General features: G+C 48.6%; 2 protein-coding genes across 2 annotated transcripts in view; one reads left to right on the top strand and one right to left on the bottom strand.

Moving 5' to 3' along the window:
• Positions 1-103, top strand: part of LOC306977858 (dynein axonemal heavy chain 5-like) — a gene marked incomplete at both ends in the record, with an annotated part of 47,945 nt that extends 47,842 nt beyond the window's left edge. Inside the window, one exon of the mRNA XM_079576297.1 lies at positions 50-103. Coding sequence (XP_079432423.1) covers positions 50-103 — 54 coding nt within the window. The remainder of the gene's footprint in view (positions 1-49) is intronic.
• Positions 104-126: 23 nt separating this feature from the next.
• sugct (succinyl-CoA:glutarate-CoA transferase) overlaps positions 127-24,292 on the bottom strand; it is a gene marked incomplete at its 3' end in the record, with an annotated part of 29,137 nt that continues 4,971 nt past the window's right edge. Inside the window, exons 5-12 of the mRNA XM_079576298.1 lie at positions 23,726-23,776; positions 23,373-23,493; positions 20,243-20,334; positions 20,003-20,146; positions 16,443-16,538; positions 9,871-9,942; positions 9,682-9,779; positions 127-319 (exon numbers count right to left, since the gene is read on the bottom strand). Of these exons, the coding sequence (XP_079432424.1) occupies positions 127-319; positions 9,682-9,779; positions 9,871-9,942; positions 16,443-16,538; positions 20,003-20,146; positions 20,243-20,334; positions 23,373-23,493; positions 23,726-23,776 (867 nt within the window). The remainder of the gene's footprint in view (positions 320-9,681; positions 9,780-9,870; positions 9,943-16,442; positions 16,539-20,002; positions 20,147-20,242; positions 20,335-23,372; positions 23,494-23,725; positions 23,777-24,292) is intronic.

A 24,292-nucleotide genomic window follows, 5' to 3' on the forward strand; every position in this document is an offset into this window, starting at 1 on the left:
CCGAGCAAAGACGACATGATCCATCGACTGAACGAAATAACGTAAACAGACATGCTGGACCAAGATGGCGGCGTCCCATCAGTATTGCAACAATAGAACGTAGCCACCAAGGGCATTCTGTGATTTCTATGGTGCTGACTGTCCTGCGTTACCATGGTGCTGACTGTCCTGCGTTACCATGGTGATTAATCCAGCTGTGGTCGATGTTTCTCTCACCTGTGCGTCGGAGAAAACCTGCTGCATGCTGTTGATCGGACCGACCGGGACACCTGACCCCTCGAACCTCCTCAGCCAATCAGACGTGGTCTCCTGGGCCAACCTGGACACACCCACCAATCAGCGACCAGGACGACATTCAAATGAACCAATCAGGGACCAGGACGACATTCAAATGAACCAATCAGGGACCAGGACGACATTCAAATGAACCAATCAGGGACCAGGACGACATTCAAATGAACCAATCAGGGACCAGGACGACATTCAAATGAACCAATCAGGGACCAGGACGACATTCAAATGAACCAATCAGGGACCAGGACGACATTCAAATGAACCAATCAGGGACCAGGACGACATTCAAATGAACCAATCAGGGACCAGGACGACATTCAAATGAGCCACAGCGGAGGCAGCAGTTAGCCCTGCTTTATTTATGAAGGCTCTCATTCATCCAGGGAGTATCCATCAAAGAAAAAATTTAATGGCTGGACGACTGGACTTTTTTTTCTTAGCTCTTAAGGTCCGAAAAGAGGACGTCTTTTCTATAGAACAAAGAAGAAGTTAGTAGTCAGTAGTTAGTCCTGGTTTAGTACCTCTCTGACAGCAGGGGCAGGAGTTAGTCCTGGTTTAGTACCTCTCTGACAGCAGGGGCAGTAGTTAGTCCTGGTTTAGTACCTCTCTGACAGCAGGGGCAGGAGTTAGTCCTGGTTTAGTACCTCTCTGACAGCAGGGGCAGGAGTTAGTCCTGGTTTAGTACCTCTCTGACAGCAGGGGCAGTAGTTAGTCCTGGTTTAGTACCTCTCTGACAGCAGGGGCAGGAGTTAGTCCTGGTTTAGTACCTCTCTGACAGCAGGGGCAGGAGTTAGTCCTGGTTTAGTACCTCTCTGACAGCAGGGGCAGTAGTTAGTCCTGGTTTAGTACCTCTCTGACAGCAGGGGGCAGTAGTTAGTCCTGGTTTAGTACCTCTCTGACAGCAGGGGCAGTAGTTAGTCCTGGTTTAGTACCTCTCTGACAGCAGGGGCAGTAGTTAGTCCTGGTTTAGTACCTCTCTGACAGCAGGGGCAGTAGTTAGTCCTGGTTTAGTACCTCTCTGACAGCAGGGGGCAGTAGTTAGTCCTGGTTTAGTACCTCTCTGACAGCAGGGGCAGTAGTTAGTCCTGGTTTAGTACCTCTCTGACAGCAGGGGCAGGAGTTAGTCCTGCTTTAGTACCTCTCTGACAGCAGGGGGCAGGAGTTAGTCCTGCTTTAGTACCTCTCTGACAGCAGGGGGCAGGAGTTAGTCCTGCTTTAGTACCTCTCTGACAGCAGGGGGCACTAGTTAGTCCTGGTTTAGTACCTCTCTGACAGCAGGGGCAGTAGTTAGTCCTGGTTTAGTACCTCTCTGACAGCAGGGGCACTAGTTAGTCCTGGTTTAGTACCTCTCTGACAGCAGGGGCAGTAGTTAGTCCTGGTTTAGTACCTCTCTGACAGCAGGGGCAGTAGTTAGTCCTGGTTTAGTACCTCTCTGACAGCAGGGGCAGTAGTTAGTCCTGGTTTAGTACCTCTCTGACAGCAGGGGGCAGTAGGTAGTCCTGGTTTACTACCTCTCTGACAGCCGGGGGCAGGAGTTAGTCCTGGTTTAGTACCTCTCTGACAGCAGAGGCAGTAGTTAGTCCTGGTTTAGTACCTCTCTGACAGCAGGGGCAGTAGTTAGTCCTGCTTTAGTACCTCTCTGACAGCAGGGGCAGGAGTTAGTCCTGGTTTAGTACCTCTCTGACAGCAGGGGCAGTAGTTAGTCCTGGTTTATTACCTCTCTGACAGCAGGGGCAGTAGTTAGTCCTGCTTTAGTACCTCTCTGACAGCAGGGGCAGGAGTTAGTCCTGGTTTACTACCTCTCTGACAGCAGGGGCAGTAGTTAGTCCTGGTTTATTACCTCTCTGACAGCAGGGGCAGGAGTTAGTCCTGGTTTATTACCTCTCTGACAGCAGGGGCAGTAGTTAGTCCTGCTTTAGTACCTCTCTGACAGCAGGGGCAGTAGTTAGTCCTGGTTTAGTACCTCTCTGACAGCAGGGGCAGTAGTTAGTCCTGCTTTAGTACCTCTCTGACAGCAGGGGCAGGAGTTAGTCCTGGTTTACTACCTCTCTGACAGCAGGGGCAGTAGTTAGTCCTGGTTTATTACCTCTCTGACAGCAGGGGCAGGAGTTAGTCCTGGTTTAGTACCTCTCTGACAGCAGGGGGCAGTAGTTAGTCCTGGTTTAGTACCTCTCTGACAGCAGGGGGCAGTAGTTAGTCGTGCTTTAGTACCTCTCTGACAGCAGGGGGCAGTAGTTAGTCCTGGTTTAGTACCTCTCTGACAGCAGGGGCAGTAGTTAGTCCTGGTTTAGTACCTCTCTGACAGCAGGGGCAGTAGTTAGTCCTGGTTTAGTACCTCTCTGACAGCAGGGGCAGTAGTTAGTCCTGGTTTAGTACCTCTCTGACAGCAGGGGGCACTAGTTAGTCCTGGTTTAGTACCTCTCTGACAGCAGGGGCAGTAGTTAGTACTGGTTTAGTACCTCTCTGACAGCAGGGGCAGTAGTTAGTCCTGGTTTAGTACCTCTCTGACAGCAGGGGGCAGTAGTTAGTCCTGGTTTAGTACCTCTCTGACAGCAGGGGGCAGGAGTTAGTCCTGGTTTAGTACCTCTCTGACAGCAGGGGCAGTAGTTAGTCCTGGTTTAGTACCTCTCTGACAGCAGGGGCAGTAGTTAGTCCTGGTTTAGTACCTCTCTGACAGCAGGGGCTGTAGTTAGTCCTGGTTTAGTACCTCTCTGACAGCAGGGGGCAGTAGTTTGTCCTGGTTTAGTACCTCTCTGACAGCAGGGGCAGTAGTTAGTCCTGCTTTAGTACCTCTCTGACAGCAGGGGCAGGAGTTAGTCCTGGTTTAGTACCTCTCTGACAGCAGGGGCAGTAGTTAGTCCTGGTTTAGTACCTCTCTGACAGCAGGGGCAGTAGTTAGTCCTGGTTTAGTACCTCTCTGACAGCAGGGGGCAGTAGTTAGTCCTGGTTTAGTACCTCTCTGACAGCAGGGGGCAGTAGTTAGTCCTGGTTTAGTACCTCTCTGACAGCAGGGGCAGTAGTTAGTCCTGGTTTAGGACCTCTCTGACAGCAGGGGGCAGTAGTTAGTCCTGGTTTAGTACCTCTCTGACAGCAGGGGCAGTAGTTAGTCCTGGTTTAGTACCTCTCTGACAGCAGGGGCAGTAGTTAGTCCTGGTTTAGTACCTCTCTGACAGCAGGGGGCAGTAGTTAGTCCTGGTTTAGTACCTCTCTGACAGCAGGGGCAGTAGTTAGTCCTGGTTTAGTACCTCTCTGACAGCAGGGGCAGTAGTTAGTCCTGGTTTAGTACCTCTCTGACAGCAGGGGCAGGAGTTAGTCCTGGTTTACTACCTCTCTGACAGCAGGGGCAGTAGTTAGTCCTGGTTTAGTACCTCTCTGACAGCAGGGGCAGTAGTTAGTCCTGGTTTAGTACCTCTCTGACAGCAGGGGGCAGTAGTTAGTCCTGGTTTAGTACCTCTCTGACAGCAGGGGCAGTAGTTAGTCCTGGTTTAGTACCTCTCTGACAGCAGGGGCAGGGGTTAGTCCAGGTTTAGTACCTCTCTGACAGCAGGGGCAGTAGTTAGTCCTGGTTTAGTACCTCTCTGACAGCAGGGGCAGTAGTTAGTCCTGGTTTAGTACCTCTCTGACAGCAGGGGGCAGTAGTTAGTCCTGGTTTAGTACCTCTCTGACAGCAGGGGCAGTAGTTAGTCCTGGTTTAGTACCTCTCTGACAGCAGGGGCAGGGGTTAGTCCAGGTTTAGTACCTCTCTGAGTGCAGGGGCAGGAGTTAGTCCTGGTTTAGTACCTCTCTGACAGCAGGGGCAGTAGTTAGTCCTGGTTTAGTACCTCTCTGACAGCAGGGGCAGTGGTTAGTCCTGGTTTAGTACCTCTCTGACAGCAGGGGCAGTAGTTAGTCCTGGTTTAGTACCTCTCTGACAGCAGGGGGCAGTAGTTAGTCGTGCTTTAGTACCTCTCTGACAGCAGGGGCAGTAGTTAGTCCTGGTTTAGTACCTCTCTTACAGCAGGGGGCAGTAGTTAGTCCTGGTTTAGTACCTCTCTGACAGCAGGGGCAGTAGTTAGTCCTGGTTTAGTACCTCTCTTACAGCAGGGGCAGTAGTTAGTCCTGGTTTAGTACCTCTCTGACAGCAGGGGGCAGTAGTTAGTCCTGCTTTAGTACCTCTCTGACAGCAGGGGCTGTAGTTAGTCCTGGTTTAGTACCTCTCTGACAGCAGGGGCTGTAGTTAGTCCTGGTTTAGTACCTCTCTGACAGCAGGGGCAGTAGTTAGTCCTGGTTTAGTACCTCTCTGACAGCAGAGGCAGTAGTTAGTCCTGGTTTAGTACCTCTCTGACAGCAGAGGCAGTAGTTAGTCCTGGTTTAGTACCTCTCTGACAGCAGGGGCAGTAGTTAGTCCTGGTTTAGTACCTCTCTGACAGCAGGGGGCAGTAGTTAGTCCTGGTTTAGTACCTCTCTGACAGCAGGGGCAGTAGTTAGTCCTGGTTTAGTACCTCTCTGACAGCAGGGGCAGTAGTTAGTCCTGGTTTAGTACCTCTCTGACAGCAGGGGCAGTAGTTAGTCCTGGTTTAGTACCTCTCTGACAGCAGGGGCAGGAGTTAGTCCTGGTTTAGTACCTCTCTGACAGCAGGGGCAGTAGTTAGTCCTGGTTTAGTACCTCTCTGACAGCAGGGGGCAGTAGTTAGTCCTGGTTTAGTACCTCTCTGACAGCAGGGGCAGTAGTTAGTCCTGGTTTAGTACCTCTCTGACAGCAGGGGCAGTAGTTAGTCCTGGTTTAGTACCTCTCTGACAGCAGGGGCAGTAGTTAGTCCTGGTTTAGTACCTCTCTGACAGCAGGGGGCAGTAGTTAGTCCTGGTTTAGTACCTCTCTGACAGCAGGGGCAGTAGTTAGTCCTGGTTTAGTACCTCTCTGACAGCAGGGGCAGGAGTTAGTCCTGCTTTAGTACCTCTCTGACAGCAGGGGGCAGGAGTTAGTCCTGCTTTAGTACCTCTCTGACAGCAGGGGGCAGGAGTTAGTCCTGCTTTAGTACCTCTCTGACAGCAGGGGGCACTAGTTAGTCCTGGTTTAGTACCTCTCTGACAGCAGGGGCAGTAGTTAGTCCTGGTTTAGTACCTCTCTGACAGCAGGGGCACTAGTTAGTCCTGGTTTAGTACCTCTCTGACAGCAGGGGCAGTAGTTAGTCCTGGTTTAGTACCTCTCTGACAGCAGGGGCAGTAGTTAGTCCTGGTTTAGTACCTCTCTGACAGCAGGGGCAGTAGTTAGTCCTGGTTTAGTACCTCTCTGACAGCAGGAGCAGTAGTTAGTCCTGGTTTAGTACCTCTCTGACAGCAGGGGCAGTAGTTAGTCCTGGTTTAGTACCTCTCTGACAGCAGGGGGCAGTAGGTAGTCCTGGTTTACTACCTCTCTGACAGCAGGGGGCAGTAGTTAGTCCTGGTTTAGTACCTCTCTGACAGCAGGGGCAGTAGTTAGTCCTGGTTTAGTACCTCTCTGACAGCAGGAGCAGTAGTTAGTCCTGGTTTAGTACCTCTCTGACAGCAGGGGCAGGAGTTAGTCCTGGTTTAGTACCTCTCTGACAGCAGGGGCAGGAGTTAGTCCTGGTTTACTACCTCTCTGACAGCAGGGGCAGTAGTTAGTCCTGGTTTATTACCTCTCTGACAGCAGGGGCAGGAGTTAGTCCTGGTTTAGTACCTCTCTGACAGCAGGGGGCAGTAGTTAGTCCTGGTTTAGTACCTCTCTGACAGCAGGGGGCAGTAGTTAGTCCTGGTTTAGTACCTCTCTGACAGCAGAGGCAGTAGTTAGTCCTGGTTTAGTACCTCTCTGACAGCAGGGGCAGTAGTTAGTCCTGGTTTAGTACCTCTCTGACAGCAGAGGCAGTAGTTAGTCCTGGTTTAGTACCTCTCTGACAGCAGAGGCAGTAGTTAGTCCTGGTTTAGTACCTCTCTGACAGCAGGGGCAGTAGTTAGTCCTGGTTTAGTACCTCTCTGACAGCAGGGGCAGTAGTTAGTCCTGGTTTAGTACCTCTCTGACAGCAGGGGCAGTAGTTAGTCCTGGTTTAGTACCTCTCTGACAGCAGGGGGCAGTAGTTAGTCCTGGTTTAGTACCTCTCTGACAGCAGGGGCAGTAGTTAGTCCTGGTTTAGTACCTCTCTGACAGCAGGGGCAGTAGTTAGTCCTGGTTTAGTACCTCTCTGACAGCAGGGGCAGTAGTTAGTCCTGGTTTAGTACCTCTCTGACAGCAGGGGGCACTAGTTAGTCCTGGTTTAGTACCTCTCTGACAGCAGGGGCAGTAGTTAGTACTGGTTTAGTACCTCTCTGACAGCAGGGGCAGTAGTTAGTCCTGGTTTAGTACCTCTCTGACAGCAGGGGGCAGTAGTTAGTCCTGGTTTAGTACCTCTCTGACAGCAGGGGGCAGGAGTTAGTCCTGGTTTAGTACCTCTCTGACAGCAGGGGCAGTAGTTAGTCCTGGTTGAGTACCTCTCTGACAGCAGGGGCTGTAGTTAGTCCTGGTTTAGTACCTCTCTGACAGCAGGGGGCAGTAGTTTGTCCTGGTTTAGTACCTCTCTGACAGCAGGGGCAGTAGTTAGTCCTGCTTTAGTACCTCTCTGACAGCAGGGGCAGGAGTTAGTCCTGGTTTAGTACCTCTCTGACAGCAGGGGCAGTAGTTAGTCCTGGTTTAGTACCTCTCTGACAGCAGGGGCAGTAGTTAGTCCTGGTTTAGTACCTCTCTGACAGCAGGGGGCAGTAGTTAGTCCTGGTTTAGTACCTCTCTGACAGCAGGGGGCAGTAGTTAGTCCTGGTTTAGTACCTCTCTGACAGCAGGGGCAGTAGTTAGTCCTGGTTTAGTACCTCTCTGACAGCAGGGGCAGTAGTTAGTCCTGGTTTAGTACCTCTCTGACAGCAGGGGCAGTAGTTAGTCCTGGTTTAGTACCTCTCTGACAGCAGGGGCAGTAGTTAGTCCTGGTTTAGTACCTCTCTGACAGCAGGGGGCAGTAGTTAGTCCTGGTTTAGTACCTCTCTGACAGCAGGGGCAGTAGTTAGTCCTGGTTTAGTACCTCTCTGACAGCAGGGGCAGTAGTTAGTCCTGGTTTAGTACCTCTCTGACAGCAGGGGCAGGAGTTAGTCCTGGTTTACTACCTCTCTGACAGCAGGGGCAGTAGTTAGTCCTGGTTTAGTACCTCTCTGACAGCAGGGGCAGTAGTTAGTCCTGGTTTAGTACCTCTCTGACAGCAGGGGGCAGTAGTTAGTCCTGGTTTAGTACCTCTCTGACAGCAGGGGCAGTAGTTAGTCCTGGTTTAGTACCTCTCTGACAGCAGGGGCAGGGGTTAGTCCAGGTTTAGTACCTCTCTGAGTGCAGGGGCAGGAGTTAGTCCTGGTTTAGTACCTCTCTGACAGCAGGGGCAGTAGTTAGTCCTGGTTTAGTACCTCTCTGACAGCAGGGGCAGTGGTTAGTCCTGGTTTAGTACCTCTCTGACAGCAGGGGCAGTAGTTAGTCCTGGTTTAGTACCTCTCTGACAGCAGGGGGCAGTAGTTAGTCGTGCTTTAGTACCTCTCTGACAGCAGGGGCAGTAGTTAGTCCTGGTTTAGTACCTCTCTTACAGCAGGGGGCAGTAGTTAGTCCTGGTTTAGTACCTCTCTGACAGCAAGGGCAGTAGTTAGTCCTGGTTTAGTACCTCTCTTACAGCAGGGGCAGTAGTTAGTCCTGGTTTAGTACCTCTCTGACAGCAGGGGGCAGTAGTTAGTCCTGCTTTAGTACCTCTCTGACAGCAGGGGCAGTAGTTAGTCCTGGTTTAGTACCTCTCTGACAGCAGGGGCAGTAGTTAGTCCCGGTTTAGTACCTCTCTGACAGCAGGGGGCAGGAGTTAGTCCTGGTTTAGTACCTCTCTGACAGCAGGGGGCAGTAGTTAGTCCTGGTTTAGTACCTCTCTGACAGCAGGGGCAGTAGTTAGTCCTGCTTTAGTACCTCTCTGACAGCAGGGGCTGTAGTTAGTCCTGGTTTAGTACCTCTCTGACAGCAGGGGCAGTAGTTAGTCCTGGTTTAGTACCTCTCTGACAGCAGGGGGCAGTAGTTAGTCCTGGTTTAGTACCTCTCTGACAGCAGGGGCAGTAGTTAGTCCTGGTTTAGTACCTCTCTTACAGCAGGGGCAGTAGTTAGTCCTGGTTTAGTACCTCTCTGACAGCAGGGGCAGTAGTTAGTCCTGGTTTAGTACCTCTCTTACAGCAGGGGGCAGTAGTTAGTCCTGCTTTAGTACCTCTCTGACAGCAGGGGCAGTAGTTAGTCCTGGTTTAGTACCTCTCTGACAGCAGGGGGCAGTAGTTAGTCCTGCTTTAGTACCTCTCTGACAGCAGGGGCAGTAGTTAGTCCTGCTTTAGTACCTCTCTGACCGCAGGGGCAGTAGTTAGTCCTGGTTTAGTACCTCTCTGACAGCAGGGGGCAGGAGTTAGTCCTGCTTTAGTACCTCTCTGACAGCAGGGGCACTAGTTAGTCCTGGTTTAGTACCTCTCTGACAGCAGGGGCAGTAGTTAGTCCTGGTTTAGTACCTCTCTGACAGCAGAGTCAGGAGTTAGTCCTGGTTTAGTACCTCTCTGACAGCAGAGGCAGGAGTTAGTCCTGGTTTAGTACCTCTCTGACAGCAGGGGGCAGTAGTTAGTCCTGGTTTAGTACCTCTCTGACAGCAGGGGGCAGTAGTTAGTCCTGGTTTAGTACCTCTCTGACAGCAGGGGCAGGAGTTAGTCCTGGTTTAGTACCTCTCTGACAGCAGGGGCAGTAGTTAGTCCTGGTTTAGTACCTCTCTGACAGCAGAGGCAGTAGTTAGTCCCGGTTTAGTACCTCTCTGAAAGCAGAGGGCAGTAGTCAGTCCTGGTTTAGTACCTCTCTGACAGCAGGGGCAGTAGTTAGTCCTGGTTTAGTACCTCTCTGACAGCAGGGGCAGTAGTTAGTCCTGGTTTAGTACCTCTCTGACAGCAGGGGCAGTAGTTAGTCCTGGTTTAGTACCTCTCTGACAGCAGGGGCAGTAGTTAGTCCTGGTTTAGTACCTCTCTGACAGCAGGGGCAGGAGTTAGTCCTGGTTTAGTACCTCTCTGACAGCAGGGGCAGTAGTTAGTCCTGGTTTAGTACCTCTCTGACAGCAGGAGTTAGTCCTGGTTTAGTACCTCTCTGACAGCAGGGGGCAGTAGTTAGTCCTGGTTTAGTACCTCTCTGACAGCAGGGGCAGTAGTTAGTCCTGGTTTAGTACCTCTCTGACAGCAGGGGGCAGTAGTTAGTCCTGGTTTAGTACCTCTCTGACAGCAGGGGCAGGAGTTAGTCCTGGTTTAGTACCTCTCTGACAGCAGGGGGCAGTAGTTAGTCCTGGTTTAGTACCTCTCTGACAGCAGGGGCAGGAGTTAGTCCTGGTTTAGTACCTCTCTGACAGCAGGGGCAGGAGTTCCGTTCGGTTCTGGACTCTCAGTTTGTTGGTCTTGTATCTGGGCTCCAGCGTCAGTTCCTCCAAACCCAACACCTGCAACACGACAGCATCAAAACTCCAAATACTTGTACTACTACTACAGTGAAAAGTACTGCTAATACTGCGACAGACGTGAAGACTTTACCTGACAGACTTTGACAAACATAGAGTCGTTTCCCGCGCCGATAACGATGTGTCCGTCTGACGTCTCGAACCCCTGCGAGATGAAAGCCGGGTTTATCATTATTCCCTGGTTTTTCAGATGTTTCAGACAAACAGCCGGATCAAACGCAGCCCCGAGGTTCCTGAGGCTGGAGTGTTCGGGTCAGGTGATCATTAGCATAGTGTTATTATTATTCTAAGTCCAGGTGACGGCCGTGCGTGTAATGAGAGGAAGTGTCGCAGTTGTTATTCTGCAGGGATTTGCTCTCACACAAAACGGGAAGACACCTTTCATTTCACATCTGTCTGTTGGAAGTTAGTCAGAAGAAAGCAGAGCTCCTTAAATTACCCGATATTCAGGATCGGTATCGGCATCCGATCCAGATATTTTCAGGAGACAGGTCCATCTTTCCACACTCAGCCCCGGACCCAGAGGCCAGACCCACAGGCTGGACCCAGAGCCCAGAGGCTGGACCCAGAGGCTGGACCCAGAGGCTGGACCCAGAGGCCGGACCCAGAGGCTGGACCCAGAGGCCGGACCCACAGGCTGGACCCAGAGGCCGGACCCAGAGGCCTGACCCAGAGGCTGGACCCAGAGGGTGGACCCAGAGGCCTGACCCAGAGGCTGGACCCAGAGGTCAGACCCAGAGGCCGGACCCAGAGGCTGGACCCAGAGGCCGGACCCAGAGGCTGGACCCAGAGGTCAGACCCAGAGGCTGGACCCAGAGCCCAGAGGCTGGACCCAGAGGCCGGACCCAGAGGCTGGACCCAGAGGCTGGACCCAGAGGCCAGACCCACAGGCTGGACCCAGAGGCCGGACCCAGAGGCCAGACCCACAGGCTGGACCCAGAGGCCGGACCCAGAGGCCGGACCCAGAGGTCAGACCCAGAGGCCGGACCCAGAGGCTGGACCCAGAGGTCAGACCCAGAGGCCGGACCCAGAGGCTGGACCCAGAGGTCAGACCCAGAGGCCGGACCCAGAGGCTGGACCCAGAGCCCAGAGGTCAGACCCAGAGGCCGGACCCAGAGGCCGGACCCAGAGGCCGGACCCAGAGGCCGGACCCAGAGGCTGGACCCAGAGCCCAGAGGTCAGACCCAGAGGCCGGACCCAGAGGCCAGACCCACAGGCTGGACCCAGAGGCCGGACCCAGAGGCTGGACCCAGAGGTCAGACCCAGAGGCCGGACCCAGAGGCTGGACCCAGAGGCTGGACCCAGAGGCCGGACCCAGAGGCCGGACCCAGAGGCTGGACCCAGAGGCCGGACCCAGAGGTCAGACCCAGAGGCTGGACCCAGAGGCTGGACCCAGAGGCCGGACCCAGAGGCCGGACCCAGAGGCTGGACCCAGAGGCCGGACCCAGAGGTCAGACCCAGAGGCTGGACCCAGAGGCTGGACCCAGAGGCTGGACCCAGAGGCCGGACCCAGAGGCTGGACCCAGAGGCTGGACCCAGAGGTCAGACCCAGAGCCCAGAGGTCAGACCCAGAGGCCGGACCCAGAGGCCGGACCCAGAGGCCGGACCCAGAGGCCGGACCCAGAGGTCAGACCCAGAGGTCAGACCCAGAGGATGGACCCAGAGGTCAGACCCAGAGGTCAGACCCAGAGGATGGACCCAGAGGTCAGACCCAGAGGTAGGGTTGTGATGATATCGATTGATGATATCGTCCATCACGATGTAGAGCCACCACCGTGATGCCCCCTCCTGTCAGAAACACGCACTGATCTTCTGTGGGCCTTGTAAACCTACAAACTTTGCCGGGATTGCACTGTAAATTAAATCACGGATGTAACTAATATGCACACTAGCGTCAGTAGCCTGTCAGAAGCCACGATGTGTTAGCCGTAATTATTAAAGTAAAGACGCAGCTGCTCTGTTTCTGACGCACGGGGCTCTCTCTCTCTCTCTCTCTCTCTACAGCTCAGAGTTTAACAGCGCGTGGTTTGGTTTTGCTTTGCTGCGTCCGGAAACTTAAACCGTTTTAAAATGACGAGATGGCGCTCACATCGGAGCTAAGCACACATGGGTTTGGATTATTCTCACGAAGAACCGAGAGAGGAGAAAGAGGAGAGAAAGATGCGGTGCAGGAGGTACGAGGTTACGAGCTCACGGACGGGGCAGCGAGTGAAGCGGCTTCAAAAATAAGCTACAACGCAAACTTCTAAATATTGTCCCGTTCACCCACTGTTTCTTAAACATTACGTTAAAACTGAGCAAATGCAAATAACAAGCTCCGATTTACATTTGTGTTAGTGAGAAGAGCCTTATTGAGGAGGAGTTGACGCTCTTAAGTCGTTCTCCTCTCAGACTTTTACGCACGAGTTTTAACACATTTCTGTTGCAAAAGTCGTGTCCGTGACTGTGTTCAGATCATGTTTAGTTCAGATCCATTTATCTGCAATCTCACATTTTCCTGACATACATAGTAATATGCAGCTTATACATAGGCTATGGAAATGTCTTTAAAAAAAAATGCTTATAATGAAAAATGGACAATATCATCACGATGGTTCACTGTTAACATCGTCAACGGCCAATTAAGGGGACATCGCCCAACCCTACCCAGAGGTCAGACCCACAGGCTGGACTCACAGGCTGGACCCAGAGGCCGGACCCACAGGCTGGACCCGGAGCCCAGAGGCCGGACCCAGAGGCCGGACCCACAGGCTGGACCCACAGGCTGGACCCAGAGGCTGGACCCGGAGCCCAGAGGCCGGACCCAGAGGCCGGACCCAGAGGCCGGACCCAGAGGCTGGACCCGGAGCCCAGAGGCCGGACCCAGAGGCCGGACCCAGAGGCCGGACCCAGAGGCTGGACCCAGAGGCTGGACCCGGAGCCCAGAGGCCGGACCCAGAGGCCGGACCCAGAGGCCGGAACCAGAGGCTGGACCCAGAGGCTGGACCCAGAGGCTGGGAGTGGATTTCGGGGCTGAGAGGGAGCGAGTGCAGGGCGGATGGGCTCAGGCTGGACGTGCAGAGCCACATGCATCAGCGCGGAAATGTAAACAGGGACACGAGGGAAGTGCCTTTAACGACCACATATTTCAGGATTTGTCAGATGAATCACAGGTCCGTTTATTTCAGTTTCAGACAAGCCAAAAAAAGAGGCTTTAAAAAAGTCGAATGAATTCATGTGTGTTTAAAGTGCATGTGACAGGTTTGAATCCTTTGGTAATTATGACTTCGCTTGATGGATGTAGTAATAATCATGGTTTTATTTTGCATTTTTAAGGATAACATAGAGGGAAAGTTCCACAGTTTTCTGACTCATTTCCTGTTGAAATAACACGGAAACAGTTTAAAAATGTTTACCTCTAAATATGTCACTTCCTGTCAGTGTCCAATAGAGCTCAACAGTCCCGCCCACTTCTAGTCACTTCCAAGAACATTTCTTGGAATATAACTGACCCTTTTATGCTTTACTTCCAGACATGTGACCAGAAGAGGGCGGGACTGTTGAACATCACAAAAAATGTCAATTTAAAGGGGGGGTTTATGCAAAATTGCCTTTTTCAAGCTTTACATCATGTTTTTATGTCACTCCCTCATTAAAAACATGGCTGAAGTGTTGCCTTGGCACATTCACGTATTTCTGAGTAATCTGTAAAAACTCTGATGGCGGCCATTTTAGGGATAGGTTTGCCTGAGTCCTCCTAGGAACGCCCCCACCTCCTGGAGACGCCTCCGAGCTTTCGTCACCAGCCGAGTAACCAACCACTGCTCCTCAGCAGAACCCCCTCCCCACTGATGCCACAGACAGCGTGTGGAGGGGGCGTGTCTAAAGGCTCAGAGGTTCTTAAAGAGACAGAGGCCTATTTCAAGACATTCACTACAGCCATTTTGAGAGAGACATTTTATACAAGGCAGTTATTCTAATTTACTGCATTTACAGACCAGCAGAAGGTTTGTCATCATTGTAGTGTGATATAGACTGGTGCTATGGGACTGACAAAAGCAGAATACCCCCTCTTTAAAGGAGACTACAGAGTTTAAAAATGTTAAAGCTTTTCTCAGTCCCACAGCACCAGTCTATATCACACTACAATGATGACAAACCTTCTGTTGGTCTGTAAATGCAGTAAATTCGAATAACTGCCTTGTATAAAATTGCTCTCTCAAAATGGCTGTAGTGAATGTCTTGAAATCGGCCTCTGTCTCTTTAACCCCTTAACTCCCGCCTGAACCGAGAGCATTTTCTCCAGTTCAGCTTTACCCAAATCCTGTAGGCCAGTGTAACTCATTTGAAAGCTAAGATCTACAAAACTCATCTAAATGGATCTTTTTCCTCACGTCATCATCAGATTTTTTTCCATCTTTTTTGGGGAGGTTTCAACTCATTTTGTAGCTTTTTCGTCTTTTTTTAAATAAATTTGTTGTCATTTTTTGGTCACATTTTTGGTCATTTTTTAATCATTTTTTTTGTCATTTTTTTGTCTTTTTTTGTCACATTTTTGTCACATTTCCATCAATGTTTTCATCTCAGTTCTGTTGCTATTTTCACTCCTCTTTCCCAGAAGCTTTTGGATTGGGGTAAAGCCAAACTGGAGAGAATGTGCTCGGTTCAGGCGGGAGTTAAGGGGTTAAGAACCTCTGAGCCTTTAGACACGCCCCCTCCACACGCTGTCTGTGGCATCAGTGGGGAGGGGGTTCTGCTGAGGAGCAGTGGTTGGTTACTCGGCTGGTGACGAAAGCTCGGAGGCGTCTCCAGGAGGTGGGGGCGTTCCTAGGAGGACTCAGGCAAACCTATCCCTAAAATGGCCGCCATCAGAGTTTTTGCAGATTACTCAGAAATACGTGAATGTGCCAAGGCAACACTTCAGCCATGTTTTTAATGAGGGAGTGACAGAATAACATGCTGGAAAAAGTCGATTTTACTTAATACCCCCCCTTTAAGGTTTCCCAACTGCAGAGAAACTTGGACGTTGATGAACTTGTGCTGCAAAACAGGTCGAGCTATTTCACTATCTTCCCACAAATAGATTTACTTCTGTCTTCTGCTTCTGTCGTTCAGAGCGACACTCCGGTTTTGTCCTTGGTTTCTGTTCGTCCTCCGGCAGATCGCTCCCCAGACCCGGCTGAACGCTTTAAATTTGACTTTTAATGAGTGAACATTGGAGCGACAGGTGTTTCTCGGCGCCGCTCAGATAATGGATCCGTGAGTGACACTAATGGAGCCGCGGTGACGTCAAAGGGTTAGTCACCGAGAGAGGAGTCAAACTTCAGCTGACACACAGGGGCGCAGGAAACAGCAGGAAGTACAATCAACGCGTCCGGAGGAGGCGGAGCAGAACGGGACGAGAGCCGGGACTAAACCAGGCTCATGCAGGAGCGGCAGGTCCCTTAACTCCCACCTGAACCGAGCACATTTTCTCCAGTTTGGCTTTACCCCCAGTCCAAAAGCTTCTGGAGAAAAGGTGTGAAAATAGCGACAGAACTGAGATGAAAACAATGATGGAAATGTGACAAAAAAATGACAAAAATTTGACCAAAAAAATGGACGAAAAAATGACAAAAATGTGACAAAAATTGCCGAAAAAATGACAAAAACTTGACCAAAAATTGACCAAAAAAAGACAAAAAATTGATGAAAAATGACAGAAAAATGACAAAAATGTGGAAAGAAATGTGATTAAAAAAATGTGATTAAAAAAATGACAAAAATCTGACAAAAAATTTACGAAAAAATGACAAAAAATTTTACGAAAAAATGTCAAGAATGTGACAAAAAATTGACCAAAAAATGGACGAAAAAATGACAAAAATGTGACAAAAAATGACAAAAAAATGATGAAAAATTGATGAAAAAGTGGCAAAAAAATAACAAAAATGTGATTAAAAAAGGACAAAAAATTACGAAAAAATGACAAAAATGTGACAAAAAATTAATGAAAAATGGACCAAAAAAAGACAAAAATGTGATAAAAATTGACAAAAAACTGACAAAAAATTGATGAAAAATGACAGAAAAATGACAAAAATGTGGAAAAAATGTGATTAAAAAAATGACAAAAATCTGACAAAAATTTACGAAAAAATGACAAAAAATTTACGAAAAAATGTCAAAAATTTGACAAAAAATTGACAAAAAATGACAAAAATTTGACAAAAAATTACAAAAAAATGACAAAACATTGACAAAAAAATGACCAAAAATTGACAAATAATGACAGAAAAATGACAAAAATGTGACAAAAAATGACAAAAATTGACAAAAAATTACAAAAAAATGACAAAACATTGACAAAAAAATGACCAAAAATTGACAAAAAATGACAGAAAAATGACAAAAATGTGACAAAAAATGACAAAAAAATGACAAAAATGAGTTGAATACCCAACAAAAACAACGATGGAAAAAAAATCTGTTGACGTGAGGAAAAAGATCCTCTCGGTTCAGGCGGGAGTTAAGAGGTTAATGATGTTTAAAGCCCAACGCCGCGTTAAAAACCCTCTGTACGGAAACACTGAGCAGTCAAAACATGTACAATAGGCCCGGATGGATGAGAGTATCTGTGAGTGGCAGTAGCAGTAGCAGTAGCAGTATTCTCAGTAGTGTTTGTACCTGGTAGGGGACGATGCTCTCGTGGGCCGTGCCCCAGCGTTTGGCCTCTTTCCCGGAGTTGAGGAAGTTTGCTGCGATGTGGCTCAGACACGACACCTGCATCACACGGACACAAATATGAGTTCTTTTAAATGATTCTATGGACACAGACATGTATATGGTTAGTCTGGTGTTAGAAGTGCCTCAGGTGCTCTGTGGAGCTGATACCATAGACATGCACTAGCCTAGCACTAGCCTAGCGCCACGAAACTCTTCAAATATAAGAACTGCATGAATTACAAAAAAAAATATCTTCAGAAATCAGCATGGCGTAAATCCTCCTGTCGTCTCCTCCGCTCCCTTCCTCTTCTCTTCACCGTGACCCTGACCTGCTCTCACAGCTGTCAGCGCCTCCTCTGGCTGACCCTGGGAATGCGCCGGAGTCTGTGGGAGACGGTGGGAGACGGTGGGAGACGGTGGGAGACGGTGGGAGACAGTAGGAGACGGTGGGAGACGGTGGGAGACGGTGGGAGACGGTGGGAGACGGTGGGAGACGGTGGGAGACGGTGGGAGACGGTGGGAGACAGTAGGACGTGGGGGAGGGTCTGTGGGAGCGGTGGCAGATGCTCCTGGTTAGTTCCCGCTCTGTTTCGTTGCTGTTTCTGATAAAGTCTCTGAGGTTTTTGCAGAGCCCCCCCTGCCCCCCCCCCCCCCCGTCTGTCACTGAGCCTCACACGGAGAGAGAGACGCCTCATTCACAAAACCAAACGTCTGCCACTGGACACTTTCACAAACAAACTGACCAAACGTGGTGAGTCATATATTGTAAAGTTTGTCCCTAAAGTCTGTTCAGAGTAAACTCAGGGGCAGTAACTCTGATGTTAGATCCAAACATGTCCCAGGACGCCACACAAATCTGCCTAAGCTCCGCCCCCACGTCCCCAAAAAGGTAAATTCAACTCTGTTTATATGTTTTTGGGGTGAAAAGTTCCTTTTGCCTCCAGACTCCTCTGGGCCGGTGGATTCATGATGTATCTTCAGTGTTCTGCTGCAGGAGCCTCAGTCAGACCTGGTCCCAGAGAAGGCGGGGTCTCCGCAGGGCTGCCCTTTGTCCCCGGTGCTGTTCGTTACTTTATATATACTGTTATGGACAGATCTCCTCAGCGCAGGTGTTTCTCCTCAGGTGTTTCTCATCCCCGCTCTTTGCAGATGATGTTCTGTTGGACCTTCAGCTGCTCTGGAGTGTCCAGGATGAAGATCAGCACCTCCACAACCCCGGAGAGTAAAGTTAAAAAGGTGCTTCCCCTCTCCAGGGCGGTGGGGAGTTTCAGAATCTCGGGGTCGTGTTCTCAGTGAGGGCTGGATGGAGCGTGAGATTCGGCGGCGCCGGCGGTTACGTGGTCGCTGTATCGGACGGTCGTGGTGAAGAGGAGCTGAGGTCATCATGTTCTTCTTCACCTTTGGTCATGAGATCTGGGTAAAGACCGAAAGGACAGGATCGAGGATACGGGCGACCGCAGAGAGTATCTGGAGGTGCTCCAGGCTTGTCCTAACGGGAGGAGGCCCAGTCCCAGAACAGCTGGAGGAAGTGTCTGGGGAGAGGGAAGTCTGCCTCCGTGGCTCCAGATAAAGAAGAAGAAAATGGTCCAAAACAAACCAAAACATTAGATAAATCGGTCACAGCGACAAATCCATCCAACACAGTGTAAAGTAAACTAGAAATAAGACGTTACACGCTCGTTTTCGTGGTAAACATGGCGGCCATCTTGTGACTGACCAGTTTGAACATTTTCATTGATCGAACGGCAGAATGTGAGATGATTGTTTGTGATCGGTTTATTACTTCTTTGTATTAGCCTCGTTTTCTCCCAGGGTTCAGAGGTTCAGCCTTCACGACTGTCCAGGCTCGGTAAACACTGGTCATGTGGTGGCGACAAATAAAACATATCAAAACAGTGTCACGGAAATAAGTGGAGTTTCCATTTGGTCACATTGCACTGAGTTAGGGCCAGTCACAAGATGGCCGCCAGAAGATCTGCAGTTTATTAAAGATCTTTGTTTATTGGTTTATTACAGGACGTGGAGGAGAGAGCAGGAGGTTCTTGTGGCGGTACCTGTGTGGTGGTACCCGTGTGTTTCGGTGGTACCAGTGTGTTTCGGTGGTACCCGTGTGTTTCGGTGGTACCTTGTGTTTCGGTGGTACCTTGTGTTTCGGTGGTACCCGTGTGTTTCGGTGGTACCTTGTGTTTCGGTGGTACCTGTGTGTTTCGGTGGTACCTGTGTGTTTCGGTGGTACATTGTGTTTCGGTGGTACCCGTGTGGTGGTACCCGTGTGTTTCGGTGGTACCTGTGTGTTTCGGTGGTACATTGTGTTTCGGTGGTACCTTGTGTTTCGGTGGTACCCGTGTGGTGGTACCCGTGTGTTTCGGTGGTACCTGTGTGTTTCGGTGGTATCTGTGTGGTGGTACCTGTGTGTTTCGGTGGTACCTGTGTGTTTTGGTGGTACCTGTGTGTTTTGGTGGTACCTGTGTGTTTCGGTGGTATCTGTGTGGTGGTACCTGTGTGTTTCGGTGGTACCCGTGTGTTTCGGTGGTACCCGTGTGTTCCGGTGGTACCCGTGTGTTTCGGTGGTACCTGTGTGGTGGTACCTGTGTGTTTCGGTGGTACCTGTGTGGTGGTACCCGTGTGTTTCGGTGGTACCTGTGTGGTGGTACCCGTGTGTTTCGGTGGTACCCGTGTGTTTCGGTGGTACCAGTGTGTTTCGGTGGTACCCGTGTGTTTCGGTGGTACCCGTGTGTTTCGGTGGTACCCGTGTGTTTCGGTGGTACCTGTGTGGTGGTATCTGTGTGTTTCGGTGGTACCCGTGTGTTTCGGTGGTACCTGTGCGGTGGTACCTGTGTGTTTCGGTGGTACCTGCGTGGTGGTACCTGTGTGTTTCGGTGGTACCTGTGTGTTTCGGTGGTACCTGCGTGGTGGTACCTGTGTGTTTCGGTGGTACCTGTGTGTTTCGGTGGTACCTGTGCGGTGGTACCTGTGTGTTTCGGTGGTACCTGTGTGGTGGTACCCGTGTGTTTCGGTGGTACCTGTGTGTTTCGGTGGTACCATGTGTTTCGGTGGTACCCGTGTGTTTCGGTGGTACCCGTGTGTTTCGGTGGTACCCGTGTGTTTCGGTGGTACCTGTGTGTTTCGGTGGTACCCGTGTGGTGGTACCTGGGTGGTGGTACCTGGGTGGTGGTACCCGTGTGGTGGTACCCATGTGTTTCGGTGGTACCTGTGTGGTGGTACCGTGTGTTCCGGTGGTACCTGTGTGTTTCGGTGGTACCCGTGTGTTTCGGTTGTATCTGTGTGGTGGTACCCATGTGTTTCGGTGGTACCTGTGTGGTGGTACCTGTGTGTTTCGGTGGTACCCGTGTGTTTTGGTGGTACCTGTGTGGTGGTACCGTGTGTTCCGGTGGTACCTGTGTGTTCCGGTGGTACCCGTGTGTTTCGGTTGTATCTGTGTGGTGGTACCCGTGTGTTTCGGTGGTACCTGCGTGGTGGTACCTGTGTGTTTCGGTGGTACCCGTGTGTTTCGGTGGTACCTGAGCGGAGAGCAGGTTGCAGTCGATGTGCGCCCCCGTGTCCGTCTTCTGTCTCTGCAGGAGGGCGGCCATGATGGCTCCGTGAGCATAAAGTCCGGTCGCCAGATCCGTCATGGCGACGCCGGGACGCACCGGGCCGCCGCCCTGCAAGGCATCATGGGAGTCAGGACTAAGCGGGTGTCATGGTTACGGCAGAGTTTCAGACTGTGGTCCAGACTGTGGTCCAGACTGTGGTCAGACCTCTGGCCCCGTGATGTGCATCATCCCCGACACGCCCGACAGGATGGAGTCGTATCCAGGAAGCAGCGAGGACGGGCCGCTCTGCCCGTAGCCTAACACACAACATGTACAACAGGAGAGAGCGGGGAGAGCATTTAGCATCATGGCTCATGTCGGAAGAGTCACTTTGTAGATTTGTGCAGCTTCTGCCAATCAAGCACTTTCAACAGTTTAACCAGTATATGGAATATAAAAGTTTATGCAATATTAACAATTTCTGCAAATTAACCACTTTATGCAGTTTATACAGTTTACGCAACATGACATTTTATGCATTTTACCAGTTTATGCAAATTAGATTATGCAAATAACCACTTAATGCATTTTAAACCGTTTATGCAACTTAAGAGCTTATGCAATTTACATAATTTATGCAAATTAACCCATTCATGCATTTTACCACTTTATGCAGTTTATTCACCTTATTCCGGAGCCTCGCGTGGGCGCCGCCGAATTGTGCCCGCCCCTTTTCTCCTATGTGTTAACATGGGGCTGGAGAAGTCCACATTAAATCAGTCACTACACGAAAGTGTAGTCGTTTTTCGGCCGCGCTGAGAAACGCTGCAGTGTCGACTGCAAACATCAGACATTTTACACAAATCAATCGACTAAACGTCAGATTTGAGCGGAGAATATTTTCCCTCGTTCTCCGTTTAAATGAACGGGCTTCGCGCTCGACCGGAAGTGTCTGGACAACGGAAGTGCCGAGACAACGCAAAAAGAGGCAAAAGTGGGCGGGGCGGAATAAGGTGAATACAGTTTATGCAACATGACATTTTATGCATTTTACCAGTTTAGGCAAATTAGATTATGCAAATTAAGCAATTTATGCAATTTGAACAGTTTATGCAATTTCTGCAGCCAATTTTTTCCATAATAGTTTTCCCAGCTTTCCTTTTATTCATTATTTTCCCACATTTTTCCCCACGAAGCCTGAACTAATTTGTCGCTCAAAAAGATCATTCTCGAAAGGGCAGAAAAAACACTTTCCACATTTTTCCCCAACTTCTTTCCCATTTTGAAATCTATTTCTATCTATTTTTTCCTACCAAGTTTTAATGCATTTTTTTCTGCCCCCCAATTTTTTAAAAACGTTTTTAATTTCTTTTTTCTCAAATTTGTCTCTATGTTTCCAAATGTTTCTCTATTTTCCCCAAAGTTTCCATTTATTGATTTTTTCCCTTAATTTTTTGCCAATTTTTTTTTTTCTTTTTTTTTTTCTTTAGTTTCCCCCCAATTTTTTTTCTGATTTTTTCCATCAATAATATTCCAATCCTCTTTTTTCTTTATAATTTTCCTCACATTTTTGACATTGGAAATAAACTCGATGTTGTGAATTTACATGAATCGTCCAAACAGCTGTTACTGATATGATCTTGTAGACGATTTATTCATAAGAAAATCGGACACAAACTGGACGATTTCCTCCATAATCTGCAGATGAACTAGTTTTCCACTTTATTTTTGTATTTTAAACAAATGTGTGAGTAAAAGAAGAAGCGCAGGGTCAGTGTTTTCAAAGGGAAGTAGATTTGGTGCCAGTTTGAAACCGATAGTGAAGGAGAAGAGTCTGAGCCCCAGAGAGACGCTGGTCTGTGGAGCCCTCTGGTGGCGGACGGGGGGGATGACACGTTAATGGCTCACAGCTGCAGCAGGAGTCAGACTTTTCACCACTCATTTGTGCCTGAACGTGAGACGGTGCGAGTCCAGCGCCGCGGGGCCGGACTCCGGACTCACACATGACTCTCACACGCCTGGACCGACGCTCAGACGGTTCATCAGGTTCTGACGAGCTTCACCGACGTCATTTACGCCAATTACATCCGGGAAGAAACACTGAATCAGCAACAAGTGTGGAGAAAGTCTGAGAGAAACTTCTGCTCTAGACATAAGAATGTGAGGGAAATGTATCTCCAGAGCCAGGTTTCAGTGTGTGCTTTATTTTGAGACAGATTAGATTTGCTCAAAGGGATTTTGGATCTGGGTTTGTTTTTTTTAACCTCTTAACTCCCACCTGAACGGATCCCATTTTCTCCAGTTTGGCTTTACCCTAATCAAAAAGCTTCTTGGGAAAAAAGCACCAAAAAAGCCACAATAAAATTAGAAGAAAACAAGGATGTAAACGCAACAAAAATGTGACAAAAATTCGACAAAGATGTGACAAAAATTCAACAAAAATGTGACAAAAACTCATCATTAAAATTCCAAAAACTGCTGGATTTTTGTCACTTTTTTGGTCTTTTTTTTGCTATATTTTTGTATTTTTTTGCTGGATTTTTGTCTTTTTTTTGCTGGATTTTTGTCTATTTTTTGTCATTTTTTGCTGGATTTTTGTCTATTTTTTGCTGGATTTTTGTCATTTTTTTGCTGGATTTTTGTCATTTTTTGCTGGATTTTTGTCTATTTTTCGGTCATTTTTTGCTGGATTTTTGTCTTTTTTTTGCTGGATTTTTGTCTTTTTTTTGCTGGATTTTTGTCTTTTTTTTTGCTGGATTTTTGTCTTTTTTTGCTGGATTTTTGTCTTTTTTTTTGCTGGATTTTTGTCTTTTTTTGCTGGATTTTTGTCTTTTTTTTTGCTGAATTTTTGTCACTTTTTTGCTGGATTTTTGTCATTTTTTTGCTGGATTTTTGTCTTTTTTTGCTGGATTTCTGTCTTTTTTTTGTCTTTTTTTGCTGGATTTCTGTCACTTTTTTGTCATTTTTTTGCTGGATTTTTGTCATTTTTTTGGTCTTTTTTTTGCTATATTTTTTTCTTTTTCATTGCTCTTTTGTCACCTTTTTGTTGAGTTTTTGTCGCTTTTTTTTGGTCACTTTTTAACGCTTTTTTGTCGCGTTTTCATCCTCATTTTCTTCTCGTTTTTTCCTGTTTTGAAGAAGCTTTTAGATTTGGAGAATTTGGAGAAAACATGTTCAGGCGGGAGTTCAGAGGTTAATATCCAGGAGGAGCTGTTTTTTTTTACTAGTTTTTTACCCAACCTGTAACTTTGCTCCTTGAAAGGGACAAAGAGCGAACGCAGGAAACAACATCAACCGAGATCAGGCTTTTCAGTGTTTAGTCTGCAGCGCCCCCTGGAGGAGCTGAAGCCTGTACCTGAGATGGAGCAGTAGACGAGGCGGGGGTTCTCCGCCCTGAGCTGCTCCGCCCCCAGGCCCAGCTCCGACAGCTTCCCCGGGAGGAAGTTCTCCACCAGGACGTCACTCACACGCGCCAACTGGAAACACACCTTATTTAATCTGCACACATGGGTCTGTTTATGTGGATGATGTGTTGCAGATCCAGATGTTTGTCTTTGTTCTGCCCTGAGGCTCTGCTAGACTTAATGACACACACTTTTAACTACAGTGAGAAACGTTCTGGACACTTGTGTGAGTGTGTGGATGACCGGCCGGATCTGGGACAGTACAGTCTCACCGGGGCCCGTGTGAACCCCGTCATGTCTGTACCTCTTTGATGACTCTGGCTCCGTCCGGATGCTTCATGTTCACCGCGATGCTCTGGAAATCACAGCGTCTCATTAGTTTGTGCCCATGTTTCCACAAAATGTTCACACTTTTTTCCAATTGTCCCCCCCAATCTTTACTCAGTGTTAAAAAAAAAAAACTTTTTTCCCACATTTTTTCCCAATTTTTTTTATTTTTTATTTTATTTTTATCTAAAAAAAAATTCACTTTTTTCCTAATTTTTTTTTTTCCCACAATAATTTTCCACTTTTTTTACCCGCATTTTTCCCCAATTTATTTCTTTTTATTTATTTTTTATCTCAATAATTTTCCACTTTTTTCACACATTTTTCCCCAATTTATTTATTTTTTATTTTGTTTTTATCTCAATAATTTTCCACTTTTTTCCCACATTTTTCCCCAATTTATTTATTAATTTTTTATTTTATTTTTATCTCAATAATTTTCCAATTTTTCCCACATTTTTTCCAAATTTTTAATTTTTTTTCTCAATAATTTTCCACTTTTTTCTCACATTTTTCCCTAATTTTTTTCTTTTTCTTTTATCTC

Source organism: Gobius niger, assembly GCF_951799975.1.
Source record: "Gobius niger genome assembly, chromosome: 18".
NCBI lineage: Eukaryota > Metazoa > Chordata > Actinopteri > Gobiiformes > Gobiidae > Gobius > Gobius niger.